The following is a 22286-nucleotide window of genomic DNA, read 5'->3' on the forward strand; positions in this document are numbered from 1 at the left end:
GAAGTTTAAGCCATGAAGAAAAACACCTCACGGAAACCTACCACTCTCTCGTCTGGCATGACCTGCTTCACGTCACCATTAAAGAAAGCGACGGTGACAGTCTTCCCATCTGCACTTACTTCTTTTCGAGTTCCATTTGGAAACAATATAACATGGCACCCATTCTTATAAACCTTTTCTATCTACAAAAAAGAAAAACAAGATTATCAATATATAAGATTTCCTCCTGAGACTATGTGACAAAACATCCCTAATGCTCTTCCTAACTGCCTACTTTGAAATTTTTCATAATAAAAAGTAAAACATGGGGCTGGCCCAGTGGCTTAGTGGTTAAGTGCATGCACTCCGCTTCGGCGGCCCGGGGTTCGCAGGTTCGGATCTCAGGTGTGCACCAATGCACCACTTGTCGAGCCATGCTGTGGTGGTGTCCCATATAAAGTAGAGGGACGGGCACGGATGTTAGCCCAGGGCCAATCCTCCTCAGCAAAAAGAGGAGGATTGGCAACAGATGTTAATTCAGGGCTGATCTTCCTCACACACACAAAAAAAGTAAAACATTCCCTCAAAAGGAGAGAGAGTTGTTAAACTCATAACAATCAACTTTAAGTATCTACACATCACCATTCTTATGTCACCTGTTCCCCCAACACTCTTCCTTTGGTGGAGTTTTTTAAAGCAAACTGCAGACGTACCCTGTACACACTTCAGTAGATGTCTCTAATGGAAGGATTTTTAACGTGACCAAGTCAGCATTACCCCTACAAACTAATTCCTTCATCGCATCATAACCATGTATAATGTTTTCCCTAAATTCACAAAAAAGGCTTTTTACAGTTTATTTGAATCAGGACCAAAACAAGGTCCTCCCACAACACTGGGTTGACGTGTCTCTTAAATCTCAATTTTAACAGTCCTGTCCTTTCCTCCTCTTTGATGCCAATTACTTGTTGAAGGAACTGGGTCACTGAACATGTAAAATTTCTCACATTCTGGATTTGATTGCTTTCCCATTATGGTGTCATTTAACATGTTCTCATATCCCCTATATTTCCTTAAAAGGACGAGTAGTTAGATCTAGAGGCTTGATTAAATTCCAGTTAAATTATTCTGATATTAATACTTTCTAGGTGCTGCTGTGAGCTTCTCATGGCAACACCTTCAGAAGCACAGTACACAGTTGTCGCCCCCGGCCTCAGGCCTGACCGGGTCATGCCAGATGTGCCATGAGGCCCCATCCACTTTTCATCTATGGTTTCAGGAGTCAGCGGTGACTGCTGCCTAGATCCTTTACTTCATTAGAGGCTGTAAACTGGTGATACTCTAACTTTCTCATTCCTTTTCCATTTATTAGCTGGAATTCTTCTAAAAGAGGAAACCCTGCAGCATAACAATTTGTTACCCTAAAGTAGAGCTCGTACAGGAAAAGTCTGCTTCTTTTGACTGTTGTTCTTTGTCCTTCCCTCATTCCTCAAAACTAGCAGTGAACTTTTGCCTTATAATTTCAATTAAAATGGATCAGATGAGGGCATTTGGAAAAGTAAATTCTCTATAAACCTGAGGAAAAATTCCTTCATTACCTCCCTGGTAACAAATGCTGTTTATGTCCCTTCCTTCATTCCTCCTTGTAGCTGGAACACCCAGCCAGGCAGTTTTCCCACTCCAAACCTTTCTCATGCACAAGACTAAAATTGTGCATGCTGGAGACAAGAGAGAAAGACACCTGACCCAGGATGTATTTAAGAAAGGCTGCAAGAAGGATAAGGCCTAGAACTGAGGCTTTTAAAAAATATTTTTAAAAGTAAAGGATTGCAAAGGCATTTTAGGTTTGTTTGGAGGAAGAACAACGAGTTTAAACAAAGGGACTGTATTCCTTCTTTACCTGCATCTCTCAAGTAGACATGGCAACTAAACAAACACTGTATAGTGAGCATTTTTAGAGGAATCCAAAGGTTTAAGCCAAAGTCATGCCCCAAAGTACTGCAAGTTCTTAAGCCCCATCAACAGTCTTAAAGATCAGTTATTTTAGAATCTGTTTCAACTCTATTTTAACCCATATTTATTTTTTATAGTATTATTTTTTTTAAATTTTTAACCTTTCCATCAGGATGACTGATTTCTCCCTGAATTTCTTCTTTTTCCTCTTTTTCGTCCTCTTCTTTATATGCAGGATCTGGGAGGTCCACTGGTTCAGGGGGCTCCCTGGGTGAGGCAGTCTGTAAGGACAAGAGGCTCTCATCTGTCCCAAAGGACATGTAATAACATTTACAGCAGCTAAAACTTACACTTATTTCCAAAAGCCAGATTCTACTATTATAAGGACTATGACTAGTGTTTGGTTTTCTATAGAAAACATTCACAATGTAAAGTAAAAAGCCTCCTTTGTAAATGGTTTAGAAACTTAAGTCAGTTAACTAATCAATTTCAAGCCTGAGTAATCTACGTTTGAATATATAAAAATGTAAAGAGATTTACTTGTCCCTTATCCGAACTGCCTAAATCACGAGGAGGCACAGACTTGGATCTTCGAGATGGATTACCTGTTAGAATATAATTATCAGAGTTAGTTTTAATGTTTAATTGAAAGTTTTAAATTTACTTAATATTATGGTCAAACATTTCCTTAGTTCATATCCTTCTTTTGTGAACTGCTGTCCTTTACCCATTCAATAAGGAAGACTTAATATTTTTCTTTATTAATTTGTAGGAGTTCTTCATTATAGAAGTTCAAATATTTATTCAGGTACTTAAGTCCTGGGTGACCAAGAAAGGCAAAGACAGTACCTGTTCTCTGATGGTTTACAATCTGTAGTACGAGACAGGTGCTCAGTTAACCTAACAGATGGACCCAAAGGCATTTTGGAGACAATCATGAGGGCTTTATTAGATGCTAGGTGTGGGGTAGAGATAAAGAGAAGCATCCAAGAATACACAGAGAATTTGGCTTGAAAAATAACTGAGGATTTAATTACAATCTAGATCTAATAGCTAGGTCTAAACTTTTTAGATCATGACCAACACCTCAATGATATGCTGCATTGGTAATACATACATTATAAAATAAGTATACAAACACACATACCACCACCACTACCAACAAGTTGAGGTGAACTTTTTTTTTTTGATGAGGAAGATTGTCCCTGAGCTAACATCTGTGCCCATCTGCCTCTATTTTGTATGTGGGATGCCACCACAGCCTGGTTTGATGAGTGGTGCATCAGTCCATGCCCGGGATTCGAACCTGTGAACCCTGGGCCGGCGAAGTGGAGCACATGAACTTAATCACTACACCACTGGGCCGGCCCCTGAAGTTTTAAAAATATACTGAAGTTCTAATATTTTTTTCCTATATGCCAGTGGGTCATATTATAAACACTCCCAAATTTGAAGGGTTTCAAGCAAGTGCCAGGATCTGACTCATACGTTAAAAACTAGAATGGATGCTGGATGCTACAGGGAGAATAGATTAGAGAAGAAGAAGAAAGGCAGAGGCCAGTTAGGAGGCTGTAGCATAATGGGAAGGCTTGTGTGGCATCCATGGAGACACAAGTTTTGGCCTGAGCAAACAGGTGATGGTAGATAAGGTTCTGGTGATAAAAAGAGTGCTCAGTTTTAGATATGACGAATGAGAATAACTTCCTCCACCTCATAGGTGCAAAGTAAACCATGCACTACCATTTGAGCTCTGTGTTAGCTTATTTCTAAATCTTATAACCACTGTCCATAGAATAATACTCCATTTTACAGGTGAGGAAATCAAGGCTGAGAGGTTAAATAACATGCCACGGTTGTCAATTAATAAAAGGCAGAACCAGGATTCACACCCATTAACCTTAATTCTCTCAAGTTGTTCATGAACATTAACTTGAAGCCTCTAAGCATACACTTAGCTGGGAGGATCAAGGAGAGGTGAACAGGAGCATAGAGTTCGGACTCCTAGGGGTGTGTTCACCATACTGAGTACTGTATATACACACCTTATAAACTTATGTATAACATAAGGGGTGGGAAGAGTAAAAGTATTTAATAAACAGTGCTGGAATAGCTAGATATAGATAATATAGGAGGATATGTTTATGACCTCAAGATAGGGAAAGACTTAAGAGGCATTACCCATAAAGGAAAAAAACTGAAATTCAACCACATTAAAATAAGAATTTTGGGAATTTTTAAGGTGATGTCAGCATCATGGTGGCATAAGTCATTCCTCTTTTCTCTCATCTTTTTTAAAAACTAATTAGACATCCATAACCAAACAAAAGTGTCTCAGCACCTTAACCAAGGGATCTGGGAGGATTCTTGCCCACCTGTCCACCTAAAAATAAACAAGGCCTCAGTAACGGCTGTGGACCCAAGGGAAGTTGGCAAACCTGCCCCACTCCCACTCACTGCGACTGGAGAAAAAACTTGGAGCATGCAAAGCTGAGCAGATACCCAAAGACAAGAGAGAATCTGAAGAAGTCCAGCCTGCCTCAGAGGAGATGCCAGCATGCCATCAGACCAGGACAGAGACAAGTTCATACACAGAGGAGAGGGAGGAACTTGCCAGAGCTGCCCCCTAACCCAGGGTGACACTGCACCACTAAGCTGTGTGGCAGTGGCAGCGATGACCTCTCCCAAGGAAGAGGTGGAAAGCAAAAGCAGTTAGTGACTGCCTGGCTATCCCAGTTATGTGGTTTGTGGCTGGAGAAACCTGTTTCTCTCCAAGAGCACTCGGATTTCTGAGGAGGGAACTCCATGACTAGCAGGAGGGAGGAGAAAGGGAAGGAAGCAGAAAAGAATATCCAAGGGCACTGAAGGAACGTGGCTCCTGCTGTCTGCTTCAGCAAGAAGTCCACCCACAAGCCTCCAGTAGTACCCCACTTGAGGATCTCTCCACTAGGCCCACAGGGACCCTCAAAGCCCCAAGTGCTCTGCCCTACACCACCCCAACTCTGCTGCCAGCTCCTTGTGCACACTCACGAGAGCATCCACAACAACGTGCTCCAAGAGACAAGGAGTGTGTTCAGAAAACAGGCCACAGTTGGTGGGCAAGGGAGAAACCACAAACTTGAGCTTTAGCACCACCTTCTGGAATACAAAAGAAAGGTTTCTAATAGCCAGCCTGGTGAACTGTAAGAACCAAAGAAGTCACAGAAGCTTAGTTAAGGAGGTATCCACTACTTCAAATGTGAAAACAGAAGCACTGAGCTACAAACACTACCAAAAAAATCAAAGAAACATGATATCACAAAAAGAAAATGATAATTCTCCAAGCAATTGAACTCAAAGGCAAGGAATACTGTGATCTACTAAATAAAGAATTCAAAATTGCTGTTGTGAAGAAATTCAATAAGCTACAAGAAAACTCAGACAATTCCAGAAAATCATGAATAAAATTAATGAACAGAAGCTCTTTACTAAAGAGATTGAAATTATAAAAAAGAACCAAACAGAAATTCTGGAGCTGAAGAATTCAATGAATGAGATGAAGAATGCAACAGAGCATCTACAGCAGGGCAGACCAGATAGAAGAAAGAATACGTGACTTAGAGGATAGGAATACAGAAATACTACAGTTAGACGAGAAGAAACTAAGATTTAAAAAGAGTGAAGCCACCAAGAGCTGTGGGATTCCATTAGAAAGGCAGATATTTGAATAATTGGTGTCCCAGAAGGAGAAGAGAGGGAGAAGGGGGCAGAGTTTATTTAAAGAAATAATAGCTGACAACTTCCCAAACCTGGGGAAGGACTTGGACACACAAGTCCACAAAGCTAACAGAACAGCCTATTACCTCAATGGCAAAGGACCTTCTCCAAGATACACTATAATGAAACTGTCAAAAAGCAATGATAAAGAAAATCTTAAAGGTAGCAGGGAAAAAAAGAAGTAATGTACAAAGGAACCCCCTTAGGTTATCATCGGATATCTCAGCAGAAACTCTACAGGCCAAGAAAGAGTGGAATGATGTATTTAAAGAACTGAAAGATAAAAATGGCCAGCCTGGCAAAGTTATCCTTCAGATATGATGGAGAAGTAAGGGCTTTCCCAGACAAACAAAGGCTGAGGGAGTTCATCACCACTAGACCTGCCTTGCAAAAAATGATGAAAAGAGTTCTTCAAGCTGAAACAAAAAGACACTAATTAGCAACATGACAACATACGAAAGTGTACAACACATGGAAAAAAGTGAAAATTTATAGTGAGAAACAGAAAACTCAAATACTATAACAAGATGGTATATTAACAACTTAATTACAGTATAAAGGTTAAAGGAAAAGAGTATGAAAAATAACTAAAGCTACTATAATTGGTTAATGAATACACAGCATAAAAGAGGTAAATTGTGATATCAAAAACATAAAAGGGGAGGAGTAGAAGGGTGGAGCCTTTATAGGTGAACAAAGATAAGCTGTTATCAGCATAAAATGGACTACTTTATCTATGAGATGTGTTATTTAAACCTCTTGGTAACCACAAGCAAAAATCTAGAGCAGACCCATGAAACATAACACATGGGGAAGCAGAGCTTACCACCATGGAAAACACCAATTTACAAATACAGGCAGAAACAGAGGGAAAAAGAACCAAGAGAAATACAAAACAGGCAGAAAGCAATAAATAAAATGGTAGTGGTAAGCCCTCATACATCAATTATCAACTAATGTAAATGGATTGAATTCACCATTCAAAAAGCACAAAGTGGCTGATGGATACAAAAACAAGACACAACGGGCTGGCCCAGTGGTGTAGTGGTTAAGTTAGTGCATTTGCTTCAGTGGCCTGGGATTCACAGGTTCAGATCCCAAGTGTGGACCTCCACAACACTCATCAAGCCACACTGTGACGGCATCCCACATACAAAATAGAGGAAGATTGGCAGCAGATGTTAGCTCAGGGCCAATCTTCCTCACAAAAAAAATAAAATAAAAACAAGACCCAACTATATGCTGCCTTAGAGACTCATTTCAGCTCTAAATACACACATAGGCTCAAATTCGTGAAGGGATGGAAGAAGATATTCCATGCAAGTGGAAACCAAAAGAAAGCAGGGGTAGCCATGCTCACATCAGACAAAATAGACTTTAAGCCAAAAACAGTAACAAGGGACAAAGAAGGTCATTATATAATGATAAAAGGGGCTAATACATCAAGAAGATACAACAATTGTAAATACATATGAACCCAAATCGGAGCACCTAAACATATTAAGCAAATATTAACAGATCTGAAGAGAGAAATAGACCACAATACAATAATAGCAGGGGACTCAATACCCTACTGTCAGGAATGGATAAATCATCCAGACAGAAAATCAAGAAGGAAACGCTGGAATTGAACCACACTTTAGACCAAATGGAATTAACAGACATTTCATCCAACAGGAGCAGAATATACATTCTTCTCAAGTGCACATGGAGCATTCTCCAGGATAGATCATATGATAGGACAAAAAACAAGTCTTAGGAAATTTAAGAAGACTGAAATCATACCAACTATCTTTTCTGACTACAATGGTATGAAATTAGTAATCAACAACAAGAGAAAAGCTGGAAAATCTACAAATAAATGGCAAGTAAACAACACTCTTCTAAAAAACCAATGGGTCAAGGAAGAAATCAAAAGGGAAATTAAAAAATATCTTGAAACAAATGAAAATGAAAACACAATATACCAAAACCTATGGGATGCTGCAAAAGCAGTTTTGAGAGGAAAGTTTATAATGACAAATGTATATATTAAAAAATTAAAAGAGGTAACGTCAGCATCATGGTAGAGAGAGCTCTTCCCTTAGTCTCTCCCTCCTAAGATACAATGAAAAGGACATTCATAAACCAAGACAGGACATACACACAACACAAAAGACGTCTCAGAGACCCACAAAGCCATATGTCTGAAGGTGGAAATGCTGGACCCCCCCAGGAAGAAGTGGAAGGAGGTAAGGGGATCACCTCTCCCTCGCCGGCAACGACCCAGAGCGCGGGACCACACACGGCTCTGAGAAAAGAGGAGGGAGGGGCAGCTCTCCGCAGGAACACCTTTGGTCTCCAAGTTCCCTCACAGCCTGTGGAAAACCTCCACACAGAGGAGGCTACGCTATTGCAGGGGTGTCTTCATCAAACCAGCGCCCCTGAAGAGCAGACAGCGAGGGCAGAGCAAGAATGGCCGCGGGATCACGCACACGAAAGAGAGCGCTGCTCCCCCTGCGCAGCACACCAGCTCAGCTGGTAGGTGAGAACACCCACATGTACAATAGAAAAGCAGCAGCAGTGACCCAGCGAGCAAACTGGCAATCGCAAATGGGCTCCATTGGCATAGATTCCAAAGGACAGACAGAGATGCCGGGGATTGTCGTGGGCTCAGGATACACAGCTCCTGACCCCCCCACCCCCAGCAGTGGCAGGTGGAATCTGAGACCAAATACTATCACTATGGGAAGGCACAAATCAGCGCCATCTAATAGTATGAAGAAATGTATTAATACTCCAGACCAGAAGGAAAATGACAAGCACACAGAAATCAATCCTGAAGGCACAGAAATTTACAGTCTAAATGACAGAGAATTCAAAATAGATACCATAAAAAATTCAACGAGTTACAAAAAACTACAGATAGACAGTTCAATGAAATCAGGAATAAAATTAATGAACAGAGGGACTTCTTCACAACAGAGACAGAAACTGTAAAGAAAAACCAATCAGAAATGTTGGAGATAAAAAACAATGGATGACATAAAGAAAAATCTGGAATCCCTGAAGAACAGAGCTGATATTACGGAGGAGAGAATTAGCAGTCTGGAGGACAGAAACACAGAAATGCTTCAGATGGAGGAGGAGAGAGAACTAAAACTTAAAAGAAATGAAGAAAATCTCCTAGAAATATCCAACTCAATTGCGAAATGCAACATAAGGATTATAGGCATTCCAGAGGGAGAAGAGAGGCAGAATGGAGCAGAGAGCTTGTTCAAACAAATAATAGCTGAGAACTTCCCAAACCTGGGGAAGGAGATGGAAATGTAAGTAAAAGAAGCTAATAAAACTCCTAATTATATCAATGTAAAAAGACCTTCTCCAAGTCATATAGTAATAAAACTGGCAAAAGTCAATGACAAAAAATATTAAGGGCAGCAACAAGGCAGAAGAAAATAAGTTACAATGGAACCCATATCAGGCTTTCAGCAGACTTCTCAGCAGAAACCTTGATTATTTAAAATTCTGAAAGACAAAAACTTTCAACCAAGAATACTCTATCCAGCGACAATATCCTTCAGATATGAGGGAGAAATAAAAACTTTCAACCAAGAATACTCTATCCAGCGACAATATCCTTCAGATATGAGGGAGAAATAAAAACTTTCCTAGAGAAACAAAAGCTAAGGCAGTTCATCACCACAAGACCCCAACTACAAGAAATGATCAAGAAGGCCCTCATACCTGAAAAAAAAAGAAAGTGTTTACAAAGCCTTAAGCAAGGAGATAAACAGGCAGACAAAATCAGAAAATTGCAGCGCTCTATCAGAACAGGTTAGAAAACATTTAATTATAATATTAAAAATAAAGGGAAGGAAAATATCAAAAGTAATTACAATCCCGTCATTTTAACCACAAACTCACAACACAAGATGGAAGAAGTTGTGACAACCATAACTTAAAAGGGGAAGAGAAAAAGGATGGAATTGGCTTAGACTAAGGAAATAAGAGGCTATCAGAAAATGGACTATCTCATCTACAAGAATTTTATACAAACCTCAGGGTAACAAGTAACAATCAGAACAGAGACACCAATGATATATAAAGAGAAAACTGAGAAAACCATCATAGAGAACTACCAAACTGAATTGGTAGTCCGAAATATACGGGACGAGAAATAAGTGAAATACAGAACAACCAGAAAACAAGTGATTAAATGGCAGCATTAAGCCCTCATATATCAATAATCACTCTAAATGTCAATGGATTGAATTCCCCAATCAAAAGACATAGAGTGGCTGGATGGATTAAAAACCAAGACCCAACAATTTGCTGCCTCCAGGAAACATATCTCAGCTCTAAAGACAAACACAGGCTTAAAGTGAAAGGATGGAAGACAATACCCAAAGCTAATGGCAAACAAAAGAAAGCAGGTGTTGTCATACTTATATCAAAGTAGGTTTCAAGATAAAAAAAAGTAATGAGAGACAAAGAAGGGCAATATATAATGATAAAACGGACACTCCACCAAGAAGACATATCACTTATAAATATACACGCACCCAACACAGGAGCACCAAAGTATAGAAAGCAATTATTAACAAACCTAAAAAGAGATATCAACAACAACACAATAATAGTAGGGGACCTTAACACTCCACTTACCTCAATGGATAGATCATCCAAACAAAAGTCAAGAAGCAAATAGTGGACTTATATGAAAAACTAGACGAGACGGACTTAATAGACATACACAGAGCACTCCATCCAAAAACAGCAGACTACACATTCTTCTCAAGCGCACATGGAACATTCTCAAGGATAGACCTATGTTGGGAAACAAGGCAAGCCTCTATAAATTTAAGATTAAAATCATAAGCATCTTTTTTGACCATAATGCTATGAAACTAGAAATCAACTACAAGAAAATAACTGGGAAAGTGACGAAGATGTGGAGTCTAAACAACATGGTACTGAACAACCAATGGATCATTGAAAAAATTAAAGGAGAAATCAAAGAATATCTGGAGACAAATGCAAATGAAAATACACCATACCAACTCATATGGGATGCAGCAAAAGAGGTCCTGAAAGGGAAATTCTTAGCATTACAGGCCCACCTCAACAAACAAGGAAAATCCTAAATAAGCAATCTTACACTACACCTAACAGAATTAGAAAAAGAACAAACAAAGCCCAAGGTCAGCAGAAGGAGGGAAATAATAAAACAGAGCAGATAAACAAAATTGAAACCAAAAAAAAAACAGTAGAAAGGATCAATGAAACAAAGAGCTGGTTCTTTGAGAAGCTAAACAAAATTGACAAACTCTTAGCCTGATGCACCAAGAAAAAAAGAGAGAAGTGTCAAATAAATAAAATTAGAAATGAAAGAGAAGAAATTACAACAGATATCACAGAAATACAAAGGATCATAACAGAATACAATGAAAAACTATATGCCAACAAATTGGACAATCTAGAAGAAATGCATAAATTCTTAGACTCATACAACCTCCCCAAACTGAACCAAGAAGAAATACAGAATCTGAACAGACCAATCCCAAGTAAAGAGATTGAAACAGTAATCAAAAACCTCCCACAAAATAAAAGCCCAGAACCAGATGGCTTCTCTGGAGAATTGTACCAAACGTTCAAAGAAGATTTAATACCTATCCTTCTCAAACTATTCAAAAAAATAGACGAAGATGGAACACTTCCTAAAACATTCTACAAGGCCAATCATCACTCTGATACCAAAGCCAGAGAAGGACAATACAAAGAGGGAAAATTACAGGCCAATATTGCTGATGAACATACACGCAAAAATCCCCAACAAAGTATTGGCAAAATGAATACAGCAATACATTAGAAAGATCATATACCATGATCCAGTGGGATTTATACCAGGGACACAGGCATGGTTCAACATATGCAAATCAAAGTGATACACCACATTAACAAAACAAGGAATAAAAACCACAAGATCATCTTATTAGATGCAGAGAAAGCATCTGACAAGATCCAACATCCATTTATGATAAAAACTCTCAACAAAATGGGTATAGAAGGAAAGTACCTCAACATGATAAAGGCCATACATGACAAACCCACAGACAACATCATACTCAATGGGGACAAACTGAAAGCCATCCCTTAGAGAACAGGAACAAGACAAGGGTGCCAACTCTTCCCACTCTTATTCAACACGGTACTTGAGGTTCTGGCCAGAGCAATTAGGCAAGAAAAAGGAATAAAAGGAATCCAAATAGGAAAGGAAGAAGTGAAACTCTCACTGTTTTCAGACATGATTGATATATAGAAAATCCTAAAGAATCCATCAGAAAACTATTAGAAATAGTTTTCTACAACTACAGCTAAGTTGCGGGGTATAAAATCAACCTTCAAAATCAGTTGCATTTCTATACTCTAATAATGAACTAGCAGAAAGAGAACTCAAGAATACAATCCCATATACATCCCAACAAAAAGAATAAAATACCTAGGAATAAATTTAACCAAGGAGATGAAAGTCCTATACAATGAAAACTGTAAGACATTATTGAAAGAAATCGATGATGACATAAAGAAATGGAAAGACATCCCATGCACACAAACTGGAAGAATAAACATGGTTAAAATGTCCATACTACCAAAGCAATCTATGGATTCAATGCAATCCCAGTCAGAATCCCAATGACATTCTTCAAGGAAATAGAACAAAGAATCCTAAAATTCATATGGGGGCACAAAAGATCCTGAATAGCTAAAGCACTTCTGAGAAAAAAGAACGAAGCTGGAAGAATCACAATCCCTGACTTCAAAACATACTACCAAAGCTATAGTAACCAAAACAGCATGGTACTGGTACAAAAACAGACACACAGATCAATGGAACAGAACTGAAAGTCCAGAATTAAAACCACACATATATGGACAGCTAATCTTCAACAAAGGAGGTAAGAACACACAATGGAGAAAGGAAAGTCTCTTCAATAAATTGTGTTGGGAAAACTGGGCAGCCACACGCAAAAGAATGAAAGCAGACCATCTTTTACCATACACAAAAATTAATTCAAAATGGATCAAAGACTTTAAGGTAAGATCTGAAACCATAAAACTCCTAGAAGAAAATAAAAGCAGTACACCCTTTGACATCAGTCTTAGAAGGATCTTTTCGAAGACCATGTCTACAAAAGGAAAACTAAAGAAAAAATAAACAAGTGGGACTTTATCAGACCAAAGAGCTTCTGCAAGGCAAAGGAAACCAGGAACAAAATGAAAAGACAACCCACAAACTGGGAGAAAATATTTGCATATCATATATCCAACAAGGGGCGAATCTCCCAAATATATAAGGAACTCAGACAACTCAACAACAAGAAAACAAACAACCTGATTAAAAAAATGCGCAGCGGATATGAACAGACATTTTTCCAAAGAAGACATACAGATGGCCAATAGGCACATGAAAAGATGTTTGACATTACTAATCATCAGTGAAATGCAAAACAAAACTATACTAAGATATCACCTTACACCTGTTACAATGGCTATAATTACCAAGACCAAAAATAACAAATGTTGGAGAGGATGTGGAGAAAAGGGAACCCTCATAGACTGCTGGTGGGAATGCAAAGTGGTGCAGTCACTGTGGAGAACAGTATGGAGATTTCTCAAAAAATCAAAAATAGAAATACCATATGACTCAGCTATCCCATTATTCGATATTTACCCAAAGAACTTGAAATCAACAATTCAAAGAGACTTAAGCACCCCTATGTTCACTGCAGCATTATTCACAAGAGCCAAGAAGTGGAAGCAACCAAGTGCGTATCCTGATGTTTGGGTAAGATGATGTGGTATATATATACAATGGAATACTACTCAGCCATAAAAAAAAGACAAAATCGTCTCATTCGCAACAACATGGATGGACCTTGAGGGTATTATGTTAAAGGAAATAAGCCAGACAGCGAAAGACAAACACTGTATGATTTCACTCATATATGGAAGATAAACTAACACATGGACAAAGAGAACAGATTAGTGGTTACCAGAGGAGAAGGGGATTGGACGTGGGTATAAGAGGTAAAGGGGCACATATATATGGTGACTGATAAATAATAATGTACAACTGAAATTTCACCATGTTATAAACTATTATGACCTCATAAAATTAAAAAGATAAATAAATTTAAAAAGAAAAAAAATTTAAAAGATCTCAAATAACCTAACTTTACTCCTCAAGGAACAAGAAAAAGAAGAACAAAGTAAACCAGAGTTAGCATAAGTAAGGAAACAATAAAGATCAGAGTGGAAATAAATGAAATAGAGACCAGAAAAACAATAGAAAGGATCGATGAAACTAAGAGCTGGTTTTTCAAAAAGATAAACAAAATTGACAAACCTTTAGCTACATTAACTAATAAAAGAAGAAAGACTCAAACACATAATATTAGAATTGAAAGAGGAAATATTACAAATGATGCTACAGAAATACACAGGATCATAAATGACTACAATAAACAATTATATGCCAACAAATTCGATAACCTAGAAGAAATGGATAAATTCCTAGAAATAGACAACCTGCCAAGACTGAATCAGGAAAAAATAAAAAATCTGAACAGACCAATAACAAGTAAAGAGATTGAATCAGTAATCAAAACCCCCCAATAGAGAACACCAGACAGCTTTACTGGTGAATTCTACCACACATTTAAAGAAGAATTAATTCCAATCCTTCTCAAACTCTTCTAAAAAAACGAAGAGGAGGGAACATTTCAAAACTCATGCTATGAAACCAGCATTATCCTGATATCAAAGCCAAATAAAGACACTACAAGAAAAGAAAACTATAGACCAATATCCCTGATGATGCAAAAATTCTCAACAAAATATTAGTAAACCAAATTCAAGAACACATTAAAAGGATTTTACACCATGAGCAATTGAGATTTATCCCTGGGATGCAAGGATGGTTCAACATATGCAAATCAATAAATGTAATAACTCACATTAACAGAATGAAAGATAAAAATCACATGATCATCTCAATACATGCAGACACAGCATTTGACAAAATACAACATCCTTTCATGGTAAAAACCCTCAACAGACTGGATTTGGAAGGAACATAACTCAACATAATAAAGGCCATATATGACAAACCCACATCTCACATTATGCTCAATGGTGAAAAATTGAAAGCTTTTCCTCTATGATCAGGAACAAGACAAAGGATGTCCACTCTCACCACTCCTATTCAATATAGTCCTAGAAATTCTACTTGGAGCAATTAGGCAAGACACAGAAATAAAAGGCACCCAAATTGGAAAGGAAGCAGTAAAACTGTCATTTTTTGCTGATGATACAATTTTATATATAGAAAATCCCAAAGACTAAATAAAAAAAAATTGTTAGAACTAATCAATGAATTGAGTAAAGTTGCAGGAAATAAAATCGACATACAGAAATCAGTTGTACTTCTATATACTAATAATGGAACATCTGAAAAAGAAATAAAGAAAACTATCCCATTCACAATAGCAAGAAAAACAATAAAATACCTAGAAATAAACTTAACCAAGGAAATGAAAGATGTGTACAATGAAAACTACAAAACTTTGTTGAAAGAAATCAAAGACAAAGAAATAGAAAGACATCTTGTGTTCATGGACGGGAAAAATTAATATTGTTAAAATGTTCATGCTATCCAAAGCCATCTATAGATTGAACCCAATCCCTATCAAAATTCCAATGGAAACAGAACTAGAAAAAACAATCCTAAAATTTGTATGGAACCACAAAAGACCTCAAATAGCCAAAGCAATCCTGAGAAAAAAGAACAAAGCCGGAGGCATCACAATTCTTGACTTGAAACTCTACTACAAAGCTATAGTAATTAAAACAGCATGGTACTGGCATGAAAACAGACACATAGACCCATGGAACAGAATAGCCCAGAATTAACCCCCCACATATACGGTCAACTAATATATAACAAGTGAGGCAAGAATGCCCAATGGGGAAAGGACAGTCTCTCTTCAACAAATGATGTTGCAAAAACTGGATAAACACATGCAGAAAAATAAAATTGGACCCTTATCTTGTACCACTCATAAAAATTAACTCAAAATGTATCAAAGACTTAAATATAAGACCTGACACCATAAAACTTCTGGTAGAAAACATAGGGAAGAAGCTCCTCAACATCAGTCTTGGCAACAACTTCTTGGATATGACACCAAAAGCACAAGCAACAAAAGCAAAAATCAACAAATCAAAATTCATCAAACTTAAAAGCTTCTGCATAGCAAAAAAAACAACCAAAAAAATGAAAAGGCAACCTAAGAATGGGAGAAAATTTTCACAAACCATATTATCAGATGAGTTAATATTCAAGTTATACAAAGAACTAGGGGGCCAGCCCAGTGGCGTAATGGTTAAGTTCACACGCTCTGCTTTGGCAGCCCAGCATTCACAGATTTAGATCCTGGGTGCAGACCCATATCAAGCCATGCTGTGGCAGGCATCCCATATATAAAGTAGAGGAAGATGGGCAGAGATGTTAGCCCAGGGCCAATCTTCCTCAGCAAAAAAAGAAAAAAAAATTATATAAAGAAAATTAAAAAAAAAACAAACAATCCCATTAAAAAATGGGCAGAGGAACAAAATAAACATTTTTCCAAAGAAGACATCCAAATGGCCATCAGATACATGACTAGATGCTCAACATGAGTAATCATCAGGGAAATGAAATCAAAACCACAATGATATATCACCTCACACCTGTTAGAAATGGCTATCATCAAGAAGACAAGAGAGGGCCAGCCCAGCAGCATAGAGGTTAAGTTCGGTGCACTCTGCTTCAGTGGCCTGGGGTTCGCAGGTTGGGATCCCAGGCACGGACCTACACCACTCATCAAGCTATACTGTGGCAGCAACCCACACAGAAAACAGGGGAAGACTGGCACAGATGTTAGCTCAGGGCCAATCTTTCTCAAGCAAAAAGAGGAGGACTGGCAACGGTTGTTAGCTCATGGCCAATCTTCCTCACCAAAAAAAAAAAAAAAAAAAAGACAAGAGATACCAAGTACTGACCAGGATGTGGAGGAAAGGGAATCCTTTTACACTGTTGGTGGGAATGTAAATTGGTTCAACCACTATGGAAAATACGGAAGTTCCTCAAAAAATTAAAAATAGATCTACCATATGATCCAGCAATTCCACTTCTGGGTATTTATGCAAAGGAAATGAAAACAGGATATTGAAGAGATATATGCACTCTCACATTTACTGCAGCATTATTCACAATAGCCAAGATACAGAAATAACCTGAGTGCCCATCAACAAATGAATGGATAAAGAAAATATGGTGTGTGTATATATATATACACACACAATGGAATATTATTCAACCATGAGACAAAAGGACATCCTGCCATTTGTGACAACATGGATGGACCTTGAGAATATTATGTTGAGATAAGTCAGATAGAGAAAGACAAATACTGTATGACATCACTTATATGTGGAATCTAAAAAGGCCAAACTCATAAAAACAGAGAGCAAAATGGTGGTTATCAAGGGTTAGAGGGTTGGGAGATAGGAAAGATGGTGTTTAAGGGTACAAACTTGCAACGAGTAGTAAATAAGTCCTAGAAATCTAATGCACAGTATAGTGAATACAGACAACAAAATTGTATTATAATCATCAAACTTACTAAGAGACTAGATCTTAATTACTCCAACCACTAAAAAGAAATGATAATTATGTGACATGATAGAGGTGCTAATTATCACTACACTGGCAATCATATTATAATATATAAATGTATCAAATCAACATGCTGTATACCTTAAATTTACACAATGTTATATGTCATATATATTTCAATTAAAAAAAGATAAAGAATTTTGGTTCAACAAAAGATACCATACAGGGTAAAGACAAACCATAGACTGGGAGATGATATTTGCAATACACATAACTGTTAAAGGATTATGATGGAGGGGACCCTCCCACAAATCAACAAAGAAAAAGACGGACATCTCCACAGAATAATGAATAAAAGACCTGAACAACTTCTTCTCAAAGAGGGAATCTAAATAACTAATAAATATAGGCAAAGGTGTTCAACATAGTTAATAATCAAGGTGATGCAAATTAAAACTATAATGAGATACTGTTACACTCCTACTAGACTGGCAAAAATTTAAGTCTGACAACACCAAGTGTTAACAAGATGTGGAGCAAAGCAAGTACTTACACTGCTGGTGAGAGAACAAAATAATTTTGGAAACTATTTTGGCAAAATCTATTAGTATAATAATATTCCTGCCAATTACCCAGTAATTTCAGCCCTAGGTATATGCCCTAGAGAAATGAATGTGTGTACCAGAAATGTATAAGAATGTTCACAGCATCATTGTTTAACATCCCAAAACTTAAAGAAAAATTAACTATCAACAGAAGAATAGCAAATTGTAATGTATGCATAAATGGAATTTATGAAATTAGTGAAAATTAGTGTACTAGAGCTGTAGATCAACATGATTAAATCTCAAAAATAATGTATAATGAAAGAAGACAACAGAATACATATAGTATGACTCTATTCAGAAAGCTCAAAAACAAGTAAAACATTTTTTACGATAGCAACTGCACCTATGAGAGTAGAAACTACAAGGAAAAGCAATGTAATATGATCATGGAGGAGGCAGTTCTAGGGGCTGCTCATCTATTGCTTTAGCTAGGTGGTAGTTATTCAAGTATTTCCTTTATAATTATCAAATTGCATATGTTATATCTACTTTTCTAAATTTAATTCACAAAAATAATTTCTAAAAATTCCAGGTAGATTGAAGACCCAGTTGTAAAAACAAAAGTTCATAGGAGAAAATAGCATATTTGTGCTCTAAAGATTGAGGATTTCTTAAAGTCATGAAAAGCACAAAACATAAAAAAGATTGATAAATTCAATATTAAAAGGAAAAAACATGTATACAAAAAACACAAATCAAAAGTTAAACACAGATTTGGAGAAAATATTGGCAGTGCTTGTAACTGACAATGGATTAGTATGCAGAATAATTAATTTCAATAAGGAGAAACACCCACACATACCCAAAGTTTTAATTGGTCAAAAGAAATGAACAGGCAATTCACAAAAGAGGAAACCCAAATGCCCGCTAAATATAAGAGAAGATGTTCCCATGACCTTACCAGTAATCAGGGAAATACCATTTTAAAATTATACTAATCTACCATTTCATACCCATCTGATTTGCCAAACTTTTACAGTCTGACCAGATCAAGTGTTGGCAAGCACAAAGAGCATATTCTGCTGATGGTAAAAACCTGGTAAAACCACTTTGGAGAACAAAGGGAAAACCTCCTAAAGTTGCACAAACCTAATATGACTCAGCATCCTACTCTTGATATACACCCTTGAGAAACTCCTAAGATAAAGACATGCTAAGCAGCCCTGTTCACTCTCGTTGACAAACTGCGAAAGAACTTGAATACCCATCAACAGGAAAACTTAACACTGGCAAATATACACAAAATCTGTACAGTTATTAAAATCAATACATAGTTTATACCTATTAATGAAGGTAAGTCTTAAAATACTGAGAGAAAAAAGCAAATTGCAGAGGGATACATACAGTATGAAGTAATATTATATTGATTTATGGACACAATGTATGAAAAGAATGAAAAACAAGAATGGGAATGCTGTCAAGGGGAAAAACTTGGGGAGTAGGATACAGAGGGGCTTCAATTATATTTACAATGTTTTGTTTCTTCAATTGGGTGTAAATTCTCTACTCTCTAAATTCCTGAAATATTTTATAAAAAGATCATGCAACTTCTTACCTTGTGTTGGTAAATAACTTCTCTTGTATTTTTCTACCTGGATTCCTGCAGAAATTTGACTCTTTTGAAATCGGACTGATGAATTCTATAATATGAGATAATTTTGAATATAAAATTAGCATTAGTCTATATTAGCACAACGAATGAAACTAACAGAACTCAGCTTGCAATGAGAATGCTGTAAGTCTGTTCATTCATGTTGTTTTCATTTATCATTATAAGCAAGAGTGAACAAGCTATTATCTAGGAATGAACTACACACAAACACACACCACCTTTGGAAATACATTCATTCTTCAAGTGACGGCATAACAGACAACGTAAAACAAAACAGTTTTCTCTGACTGTGACCAGATTAGCCAGAGGAGAGGGCAGGAACTCATGGTCAACATCAACAAAAACCTCCTAATCTCAACCTGTGAACACGTCCCTCATCATCTTGCTCCAACACTCTAACTGAGTCCTAGCTCCTGCTGAGAAGATTGCTCAAAACTGTCCACTTCCAGAGATGGAAGTTTCTCGCCTTCAGAGATCACACCCATAGGTTTAGAGGTAGGGCAGATGTCCTCCTTGCTCCCCACCACTGCTTCCAAACCAAACCTCTTTCTCTCCTCCCTAACCACCCCACCCCAGCTCGGAGTCTCATGTCACCCACCATGTACCCTCCTTGCCAGGAGATGATACTGCAATGCCTTCACTTCCGTTTCTTGCCCTACTCCTCCTCCAATTTGTACTCGATCCTACCTCAGCCATGCACTCCAATGCGCAAACTCTGGAACTAGTCATTATCAATACCCGCAATTATCAATAACCCTAATTTCAAAGCATTCAAATCCAGAATGCAGAGCACTGTACAAAGTTACTAGCCTGGTCTATTCAAAAATCCAATGTCATTTAATAAAATGCTCAAGTATTTAGGGGTGAGATGCCATGATTTCTGCAATTACCTTCAAATGGTTCAGCAAACTACACATACACAAATATGGCAAAATGTTAACAGTGGTTGAATCTAGGTGAGTATTCAGGTGTTCACTGTACTATTCTTTCAAATTTATCTATTTGGGGAAGATTCATAATAAAATGTTTGGGGAGGGGGAGAGAATTCCACTTTCTGACTACCATATCCTATCCTTCCAGCTCACTCCTCTGACTACAACAACACTTACAGCCGACAGGGTCCTACAATTCATTGATCCACAGGAGTTTTCAGTCTATTATTTCAGTCTATTTCCATGCCCCTCTCTTACTCTCTGGTCACCTGGATGACCACACCTCTTCTAAACTATAACTCTTCACCACCCTACACCCAAAAAGCTGAATAAGAAAAAATTAATGTCAACAATTCTCACCTGAAATATATGGTCTCTAACCTACATGGGCTCCCAATGCACCCCAAGAACCACACTACACTTCCCCAGTCCCTTTGCTTTCCACTCTCTTAGACAACTATTTCACACTTTCTCCCATCTCCTCAACCCTCCTACAACTCCTTCTCCACCCTCACTCTCAGCTGATGACTGTGCTTTCCACTTCACTGAGAAAGTTAAAGCCTTAGGAGGGAACTTCCTACCAACTGGCACCACACCTCTAGCCCAGAGTCCATACCTTAGACCTTCTGTTATTAGGCATGAACTGTTCATGCTCCTGGCCAAGGCCAGCTCCTTCATTCATTCCCTAAATCCCATCTTCTCTCATTCGTGAACATTGCTTCCACAACTCTCTCACTTTCTCCTGTGTCGATATTTTCCTCTCTACTAAATCAATTCTACCAATACACAAATAGTTGTTAATTTTCCCATCTTAGAAAAAAAACCTTCCCCTACAGCCACTACCCCACCTCCTTACATTTACTGCACAACTTCTCCACAAAGTTCTTACACTCTGTCTGAAACCTCCCATTCTCTTATCCAGACAGGCTTTTATCTTCAACACATCTCTACTTGGTAATCCCACTGACCAATTTTCAGTCCTCATCTTACTTAGCAGCATCTTTGACACCGCTGGCCACTCTATTCTCCTTGAGGTACTTTCTTTACTTGGCTCTCAGGACACCACACTGGCCTCCTTTACTTCATACTCGCTGGTTGTTTATCCTCCGCATTCCCCTTCTTTTCACAATCTGGATCAGTACTTGGATCTCTTCATTATCCACTTTCAGCCTTGGTGATCTCTCCCAGTCCATAGCTTTACCACACATTCTATGACCCCAAACTTCTAGCTCCAACTGACCTTCTCCTGATATATGTATAACTGCCCAGTTAACATCTCCACCTGATGTCTAACAGGCAACTCAAACTTATCTTGTCTAAACCAGAGCTTCTAATATCCACGCCCCCAAGAAGTATGTGCTCTCTTCTTGTGGTCCCTCATAATAAATGGAAATTCTAATAGGCCAAAAAACTGTACTGAACTTGGAAACCATTCTTGACTCCTTTCTTGCTGTCACACCCCATATCCAGTCCATCAGTAAATCCTGTCCACTCCTCAACTCTGCACTGCCACAGGCCCAGTTTAAGCCACTATCATTTCTGGTCTGAATTACTGCAACAATCCCCATACTCCCTCTTCAGTCTATTCTTCAGTCTACAGCAGAGAGAGTGAGCTAACTAAAATAAAGGATTAGGCCACCTCTCAGTCAAAGCCTTCCAAGGGCTCCCCATGTCACTCAGAGGAAAAAGCCCAAGTGCTTATAGGAATCTATTAAGGCCTAATGAAATCTGTACCCACCACCCTCTGT

General features: G+C 38.0%; 1 protein-coding gene across 6 annotated transcripts in view; it reads right to left on the minus strand.

Moving 5' to 3' along the window:
- CENPJ (centromere protein J) overlaps positions 1-22286 on the minus strand; it is a 72140-nt gene that overhangs the window by 3310 nt on the left and 46544 nt on the right. For 5 of the 6 annotated variants that reach the window (XM_058547779.1, XM_058547775.1, XM_058547777.1 and 2 more), the window contains 4 exons: positions 19550-19634; positions 2473-2537; positions 2094-2213; positions 42-182 (listed from right to left, as the gene is read on the minus strand). In XM_058547779.1, the coding sequence (XP_058403762.1) occupies positions 42-182; positions 2094-2213; positions 2473-2537; positions 19550-19634 (411 nt within the window). The remainder of the gene's footprint in view (positions 1-41; positions 183-2093; positions 2214-2472; positions 2538-19549; positions 19635-22286) is intronic. The other variant, XM_058547778.1, reaches the window with a different exon arrangement.

The sequence above is a fragment of the Diceros bicornis genome, chromosome 9 (assembly GCF_020826845.1).
Source record: "Diceros bicornis minor isolate mBicDic1 chromosome 9, mDicBic1.mat.cur, whole genome shotgun sequence".
In the NCBI taxonomy this organism is placed as follows: Eukaryota; Metazoa; Chordata; class Mammalia; order Perissodactyla; family Rhinocerotidae; genus Diceros; species Diceros bicornis.